Here is an 8,929-nt window from a genome sequence, read left to right on the forward strand (position 1 = left end):
AAAGAAAAGGTGGATGCTTTGAAGGGAATGGCAACCCACTCCAGTATTCTTGCCTGGAGAACCTCATGGACAGAGGAGCCTGACAGGCAACAGTCCATGGGGTCACAAAAAGTCAGACACGACTCAGCGACTAACACAAGAAAAGGCAAGAAACCTTGATGAAAGGAGTGGCTGAGAAACATGGGGCAGAGACCTATTACAAACACCCCCCAAGTGTGCTGACCAAGGTTTCTGGTGACCTCTCTCAACACTCTGGGAAAGAGCAAAGTATCTGATTGCAGGGGGATGTTAGAATGTTAGAAAGCAGAGGCCATTGAGGATAGGTACAGATAGAACAGGATATTGAGGGAAGGGCAGATCAAAGTCTTCCAGGCTGAAGAGGGGTAGAATCTCTAGAAGCTGGAAAGAACAGAATCAAAAGTATAAATGCAGCAGTGAGCTGTGGAGGAAAAAAAGGATTTTTTTTTTTGATTGTGGAAAGCACAAAGCTGAGGTAAGGAGAGAGAATCTCGATGGCACCAATTTACAAACTATGATGTCAGTCCATATGCAGAGGAAAGAGGTAAGCTTAGGCCTTGAAAGAAACCCATTATGGGGTCGCAAAGAGTCGGACATGACTGAGCGACTGATCTGATCTGTTAATATAGAGTGTTGAAGTTTACAGAGAACTTTCACACACAGTCATTTCTCTTTCTGCTTCAGATAAGATCATTTCCATTTACCTATCTTCAAGTTCATCATTCCTGTTAACCCATTTTTTAATCTCAGATATAGTTTCAGGACTAAAATTTTCATCTCATTTTTTTCTAAGTTTCTATTTCTCTGCTGAGATTTCCAGTTTATTCACATATTATGACCTTATTTTCCTTTATATCCTTCAGCAGTTACAGTAGTTGCTTTAAATCTTCTCAGCTAAATCCAACCTCTGGGTCATCTTGGGGTCAATCTCAATTAGGATGATGGTTTCCTGTTTCTTCATGTGTCTCATCATCTTGGATAATATCTTAGACACTGTTATTACTAAAGACTCTAGGTACTACAATATTCTTCCCAACAGCACCAATGTTTTTTTGTTTTGTTTTTGCAAATTAACTAGGCTGAACTTAAACTCCCAAGTTCTGCCTCCACTATGGTTTGGGGTTTTTTCTGTGTTAGGTGTGCTGTTTGGAGGCTGCTCAACACACATATACATTTCAGGGTTGGCAAGAGATTTAAGCTGAGTTTATACACATTATTTGGGGGTCCCCTCGACAACCTTTCTAGGATTTTCCTCCCTACTTTCTACCTATGTGGTCACTCTGAACTCTGTCCTCTTTTCTTCAAGCAAGTAAGACTACAGATTACTATCACAGTTTTAGGCATGTCCTCATGTCCCCAACTCGGGCCTTTCTCAGGCTAAAAGCCATAAAAATGGAAAATTATTCACAACGGTTCCATTCTTCCAAGTATAGACCTCATTCCAGTTTCTGCTTGCTTTTTTGTCGCTCTGTAATGCCATATAGTCGTTTTCAAACTTTTTTTCAACTTTACAATTTTCACTTGCAGAATTTTCCTGACAGAACTACTCAGTCATTACCCTTTATTAGCTGTTCTAAAAAGTTTTGTTCTTCAGATCCATCTACACTCTTAAGAAAAGTACTAAGGGCTGTTATGTGGGTTATGTTCATCACTATCATATTCAGAATTAGAATGAGAAATTTTTAAAATTTTAATGTTTGAAATAACAATAAACCCATTATATATTAATATAAGTAATACATACATTCTCAAACATAACTCTTTTAAGTGAGATGGGTGGCATCAGTTTTTAAATACTTATTTTTGGCTGCACTGGGTCTTCACTGCTTTCTGTGTACATGTGTGGGCTTTCCCTAGTTGCGGCAGGCTGGGGCTACTCTTCGTTGCGATGCGTGGGCTTCTCTTGTTGCGGAACACAGACTCCAGGCACTTGGGCTTCAGTATTTGCAGCATGTGGGCTCAGAAGTTGCAGCTCGTGGGCTCTGGGGCATGTGGGCTTCAGTAGTTGTGGCACAGTCTCAGTAGTTGCGGCTTAAGGGCTCTAGAGCATGGGTTTAGTAGTTGGCGGCCTGTGGGCTTAGATGCTCTGCAGCACGTGGAATCTTCCAAGACTAGGGATTGAACCTGTGTCCCCTGTACTAGGTAGGTAGATTCTTATCCACTGTGAAGGGTGGCACTTATATTTTGCAATCTTCTTTAATACTTGGCTTTAAAAACTATAGCTGGGTTCTTTTCTCTGCCTTTTCAATCAATCTATTGCCACATGATGTTTTGGTTCAAATGTATTAAGAGAAATTGCCTTGGCAAAAGCGAGATACTTGTAAACCACTGAAAGAAATTCAGGAAACTTCAAGGTGTCCATGGACCACACTTTGAGAACCTCTCTCCTACACTATCTTTTTTTGATTCTGTGAGGTACTAAAGCAGATCCTGTATTATTTCCATTTTCAGGTTAAGAAACCATAAGCTCAGAGAAGGCAGGAAAGGTAACCAAAATCAGATAACTACCTGTTAAATGGTACTGGCAGAACTTCAAGTCTGACCTCAAACTCAGTACCCTTTCTTCAAAATCCCCATCTAGAACTATCAACATATATACTGATGGCAGATTTTGCAAATATATTGAATCAAATAAGGGGATAAATGTTTCAAGTTTATAAAATGAAATAAACTCAAATATGTTAAATAAAGTCATATATATATATATATATATAAGTTCATTCAAACTTGTTTGCATTATAGACATTTCATGTTTTAAGGCAGCACAACCAGACTTTACCTCATGTTAATAGAACCAAAACATCACATAGTTAATTCAGGACGTTTTCCAATACAACTCACTTTACAAATTATTAGAGAGGCTTTTAATATAGCCTTTGTTCATCATTTTTGGCCTACTTATTTGATTTTCTTTAGTATGTGGAAGAGTCAAAGTTTCCTATGTGTACAGAAACATCTTAGAAGTTACATGTGAGAAATTTTCGTGGAGATTTAAAACGTGAGAGGTGGCAATAAAATAACTTACCATTATATTTACAAATGCATAGCCAAATGTAATGCTACTACATCTTAAAATGGTTTATCTGTTATCTAAGCGATATTTATAATAATAGCACTGATATTTAAGAGACTACAAAAAAATGTTTACTTACTAGACTGTAATAAAGCTTGATATCCAACATCTTTGAATTTACTAAAAAAAATATTTTATAATAGACAGACTGGACTCTCAGATCTGGACTCTCAGACCTATGACAGCCAGAATAATGTCCTACAATATGCAAGTTTTCATTCTGGCAGGCTATAAGACTCTTTAATAAAAGAATAAACAAAAGGAGTAAGACATCTGTTTCTCTGGAAAACACTTATTTTCTTTGTGGTTTCTACCAGTGTAACTTTATTATTAATTATTAAGACACAGAGACAGGAAAGTTGGCCTAGGAATGTGTACAGCTTTTTTGAGATACTTACTCATGGCTATAAATACAAAGGTAAAAGCAGAAATATCCAAAGTGCTACTTACTAAGACTTTATACAATGATTTTAACTTTTTAATTTACCTTCACATGATTGTGGCAGTGTAATGTTTTATAACCAAGAGAAAGAATGTTTGCAGAAATCATTTTACCCCAGAATAGTGGCTCTAACTGCATTGTAAAACCTTCTATGCAGAGCTGTACTGATGTCTGAGTCCTACTCCAGATTAACCCAAACAGAACTGCTGAGGGTGAGGCACAGAGCCTTTTTTAGCCTCCTCAGGTGATTCCTGGAGAAGGTAACAGCAACCCACTCCAGTATCTCTTGCCTGGAGAATTTCACGGACAGGGGAGCCTGGCAGGCTACAGCCCGTGGGGTAACAAAGAGCTGGACACGACTGAGTGACTAACATACAGGTGATTCTAATATAATGCCTCAATTAAGAACCACTGCATTAGAAGAACAAGGGACCCAGGAAATCCAAGAGACTATTTCACACACTAAAATTACAGAGAAAAGCTATTTCACAAGAAGGGCTTAAAATGTGGGAATTATACGAATTACATTAAATGAACCAAAATCAACCACTGTAATTCTAATTTTAACTGTAAACTAAAAATTTGCCAGATCAAGAAACACATATTCCCAAAGTAGTATGGGTCTTAGGGGCAGATGAAGAACACATCATTTTCAAACTTCTTTTTTAAAACTACTTAGGAAAAAGAGGTATATTTACTCTCTCAGACACTATTATATCTATTTTTATGGTATCTGAAAATGACAGGGAAATTTCAAAATCTGAAAAGTATTGTGTGAGGTAAACCCTGCAGTAATTCTAGGCATTTGCTAATGAAAATCTCCCTGAGAATGTAAGAGAAGAGGGCAAGGAGCAGACGCAGTAGATGGTACAGGAAGAGCAGTTAAGCTCTAGAAACCTTTAACGGAACAGGGGAAACGTTAGTTTGGGGCCTGCTGCCTGTTGGTAGACACAGCCAGCCTTCTACATCTCTACCCCCATCTAACCAACGCGTGGGATGCCTGATAAAGCCGCAATGCCAGGCAAACGTGAAAGCTAACACCGGTGAGTGCAAACTGCTCCTGGATCTTAAAAATATCAGAACCCTGTAAAGGAAAAGTTTCCTCTTGGTCCACTAAAAAAAAAAATGAAGTCTGCATTTCTGAAAGAAAAAGCTGGAGAAAACTGGAAAACAACAACGCTGGTACAGACCTGGAACACAGTACAAACAAGAATGATTATAACTTCTGAATATAGGCGAACCAACGCTTCCTCTGCCACGCAATGTTCCACACACACATTATCCACATGCGTTAATGAAACCCTTTGCTTAAAGTGCCTAGGATTTCTCAGGAGGAATTAAAGAGCCATTGTATGATTGACTTGTAACCAGGGAAATAATGAATTGAACAATATTCAAAAATAACTAACTTAACACTATAAACACATTTTCTCCAGGTAAGATTAAAAAAGAAAAAAAAAAAAAAATCCTGCTAGAAAAGGAAAGCAGATGTGTTAATAAATTCAACCAATAATCCTGAAACTACTGTTTGCTTCAAACACTTTCTTTCCTCTTCCTCCACTCTCCCTAAGAAAATTCAAGCAGCAATATCTTTTCTAGCCTTGAAGAAATGTTGTTACAGTTATTAATAGCTATTATTATAGAGTAAATAGTATGTTTAAGGCCTTGTGCTAAATGCTGTATGTACACTATCTCTTTTAATCCACACCATGACTATATGTATTATTTCTATTTCCACTTTACAGATAAGAAAAAACCTAGGCTTAGGACATACAACAAGCAAATAGTACAAAGTGGGGATCAAAAGCTATATTTGACTCCACAGCCTGTGCTCGTAACTATAAACTGGAACAGTATTTTTCTTAGCATTCTTTTCTCAAGAGACTGAAGTTCACATGCAATTTGGAATAAATAAGCAGAAAGGGGGCACAGGAAGTGGTATAGAAGTACTTTATAATTTATCAAGATAAGAGCACCTGCACTGCTTTTTAAGACAAGGAAAAAACCTGCAATAATATAAAACCCCCAACTCTTTTCTGGCCTTTATTACTAAAATGTACAAGTTTTTCTTTAACAAGATGGTCAAGCACCATCTACGGACCATAGTAAATAAATCACTTTGGTTCAGTGTTGGGGAGGGCATTATGCAACACTTCCCAGCACAGCCCTGACCAGGATAATTTATGGCCAAGGCACTTGGGCCCCTCCTCCCCAGCTAGACAGCCTGGCTCCTCCGCACTCCCCTCAGGAGATAGGGTGGAAGCACACAGCTCTACTTTCTAAGGCGTAGAGGGCAGCTGAAAGTCCTGCTCAGCCTCTCTGGGCAACCACAGGCGCCAATAAATCAGCCACAGGCGATTCACTCATCCCCTTCCTGGCTTGAAGTGGTAGCAAGATCTAATGCAAAAGAGCACTGACCAAACTTGGGAGATAAAGTGATTTAGCCTTGAATTCTACTGCAAATGACAGCATCATTGAAGCCAGGTAAACCTTTCTGAGCCTGTTTCCTTGCTTGTAAGATGGGAGACAATACGACCTCCATTTTGCTAAGTATTCATAATTCATCTATGAAAGAGCAGCGGGCCACTGCAGGTTGCTGTTGGGCTGTTTACTCAATAAACAAGGACCAAATCCATCTCTGCTACCTCCAAATAAGACATTCAGAGCTGCGCTGGGAGAAAAGGTGTAGCAGGTTATGTGCGGTCCCCTCCTGTCTTCTTGCTGACTATCCCTGTGATGTTCTATTGGTTCCTGAAAACCTCCCAGCCATCAGAACTCATCTATTCTGCTTCCTATCCCATCACTGTTTTGTTCCCTATTAGAGAGCTGACGTCTGATAATGGATTAATAGTTCACTCTGAATTAAAGCACATTCAGATTGCCAAAGTGATCTCTGGTGCCTTTACCCAAGGAAGCAACTAATGCTGCACATCTTGGTTATTCTTGCAGAAAATAGAGCTCAATGTTTTTGTGTGGGGGAGGGGGAGGAGCTTTGAGCTCAAAGTACATTAATAGGCAGTCTATTCCACCTAGAAATAGTGCCAACCACATTCCTTAAGATGCCAGAGTCATCACACTAGCCAAGTCTGATTTCTCAATAATCGGAATCAAGTATAATCACCTCTAGCATATAAGTCTCTACAGTGAGTGGGTTAAATAGGCATCGTACTCCTGGTGTGGTGAGGACTGTGAAGACCAAGACATCTAGAGCCCTGGAATCTAGTTATTGAAGAGGTATAGGACTTCGATCAAGCCAGTCTTTTGGCCTGGTGTCCTCACCTGTAAAATGAGAGGGATGAACTGCATTTTCTATTAGGCCCCTTTCGGCTTTAAGACTTGTTATTCTAAGGTGTACTTTACATACTTCACAAAATCCTGTGAGAATAACAGCTTTGCCAAAGAGGAGTCTCAAGAGAATGCATGCCACTGGGGGGAACCGGGGCGTTAATTTATCAAACATGTTGCTGCTGCTGCTGCTGCTGCTAAGTCGCTTCAGTCGTGTCCGACTCTGTGCGACCCCACAGACGGAAGCCCACCAGGCTCCGCTGTCCCTGGGATTCTCCAGGCAAGAATACTGGAGTGGGTTGCCATTGCCTTCTCCAACAAATGAAAGAGAAAAGTGAAAGTGAAGTCGCTCAGACGTGTCCGACTCTTAGCGACCCCATGGACTGCAGCCTACCAGGCTCCTCCGTCCATGGATTTTCCAAGCAAGAGTACTGGAGTGGGGTGCCATTGCCTGAAACATGTTAGCTGCTGTCAATTTCCAGGTACGGCGCTAGGCGCTGCCTAAGCAATTTGACATCAGCTTGATTTCTCCAAATAGTGCTGAAGAAGTCAGCGATAGATGGAGCAGGCTTTAAAAAGAAAAACTGACTTAGAATGAGATTAAAATAATCTGAAAAAAGAATTATGGAGATGAGGGGGAATTCTTGCCCTAGAGACGGGGTAATCACAAACGGGGCTGTGGAGGGGAGACGCAGGACAGTGCCTGAAGCATTCCGCAAGTGGCACCTGGAGACCCGCCCACTGGCGAGAGGGGTCGAGGGTGCAGCAGCCTGGGGAATGCCGCAGGCCCGTAGGGGCTTCCCGCGCCAAGTCGCCCCGGGACCCCCAGGCGGAAGGTCTCCGTCCCTTTGAAGCGCCCCGGAGCCCAGTCCCGGCCTGCGTCGGGCCCGGCGGCCGGGTGGTGTGGGCAAAGGCCGCTCTGGACATCGTCCGCCCAGCTTTCACTGACGGTTGCCATTTTCCTCCAGTGCCCTGATTGACATCTCAAACGGACCAGAAACACCCATCTCCCCAGCTACTTGCATCTGTCCCGCGACCGGCGCAGCTGCAGGCCGCCGCCCCAGGCGGCTCGCGGCGGGAGGGACTGAGCCCGGGGCAGCCCACAGGGGCCGGGCCGCGTCGCTTACCCAGAGGCCGCCGCGGCAGGCAGGCGGCCGACTTCTCCGTGCGGGAGGGGCGCCTCCCGCGCCGCGTACGTCACGCGGCGGCGCGGCTCACGCACCCCGCGGCCGGCTCTCGCGCGGCTTCCCGCGCCAGCCGCCCGGCGAAGGGCGCCACGTGACCGCGCCCCTTGTAGCTGAGGAACCAGAGGCGCGGGGGCCGAAGTGTGCGTGCGTGCGTGCATACGTGCGCGCCGTCCCGCCCGCTGGCCCGCCAGCTCAACTGGCTTGGCGGGGGTCGGCCCGCTCTCCGGGTGCCTTCACCACGGTTGCTAGTCGTGACTCTGTAGGCGGAAGCGTGGAGACCAACCTGAGCGTCACAGGCTCCCCCACACACAACCGCGTGACCCGGGGACTTTCCCCAGGGTGTGCAAAAACACAGGCACCACCTCAATTCAGAGATGGGGGCGGGAAAGGGTGCACCCGCGTCTTCGCGGGAAGAGGAGTGAGGGCGCGGGGCCAGGGAAGCTTAAGCCCCGGGAGCCTACGAGGGGAGGCGGTCGGGCGGGGTGGGGCATGGCGGGGGAAGTGACTCAAGGCCAGAGGCGGACAGGCCCACGGAAGGCAAGCGTGGGGGAGGTGCGGGGAATGGGCGACCCTGAACCGACCGGTAGCGCACGGGACTGGACGAGGGTTCCGGCGCCCCCCAAACGCTAGAAACGTACTGTGAGGGAGGGTCCCAGCTGCTGGGCCCTCTGGGGCCGGGCTCTGACATCTGGACGGAGTGGGAAAGCAGCAGCCTGCCCTTGGGGAGCCGGGAGGAGCCCAGTCCCATCCAGCTGTGCAAACAGGAGGAGGAGGAGGTCCCAAGCCTACCCTTGGGAAAGGGGCGAGAGGGGTGGTCAGGCCGCCGCCGCGCCGGCCCCCGCGGTGCGGGTTGCGCCAGCCTCCTCGGAGCCCGACGCAGAAACTTGTTGCAACAAACAGGCGACCGCGGGTGCCCCTAGCAGC

At 44.8% G+C, this 8,929-nt stretch overlaps 1 protein-coding gene across 8 annotated transcripts in view; it reads right to left on the reverse strand.

The window, feature by feature from the left end:
- The window catches only part of ZBTB25 (zinc finger and BTB domain containing 25), a 34,489-nt gene extending 25,736 nt beyond the window's left edge, over positions 1 to 8,753 (reverse strand). For 3 of the 8 annotated variants that reach the window (XR_009738775.1, XM_061429124.1, XM_061429125.1), the window contains exon 1: positions 7,946 to 8,429. Coding sequence is in view for 7 of the 8 variants with exons in the window: in XM_061429124.1 (XP_061285108.1) it covers positions 7,946 to 8,163 (218 nt within the window). In the remaining variant the exon portion in view is untranslated. Of the gene's footprint in view, positions 1 to 7,945; positions 8,430 to 8,643 lie in introns of those variants that run through there. The other 5 variants (XM_061429126.1, XM_061429127.1, XM_061429129.1 and 2 more) reach the window with 3 other exon arrangements.
- Positions 8,754 to 8,929: the final 176 nt, after the last annotated feature.

Source organism: Bos javanicus, chromosome 10 (genome assembly GCF_032452875.1).
Source record: "Bos javanicus breed banteng chromosome 10, ARS-OSU_banteng_1.0, whole genome shotgun sequence".
NCBI lineage: Eukaryota > Metazoa > Chordata > Mammalia > Artiodactyla > Bovidae > Bos > Bos javanicus.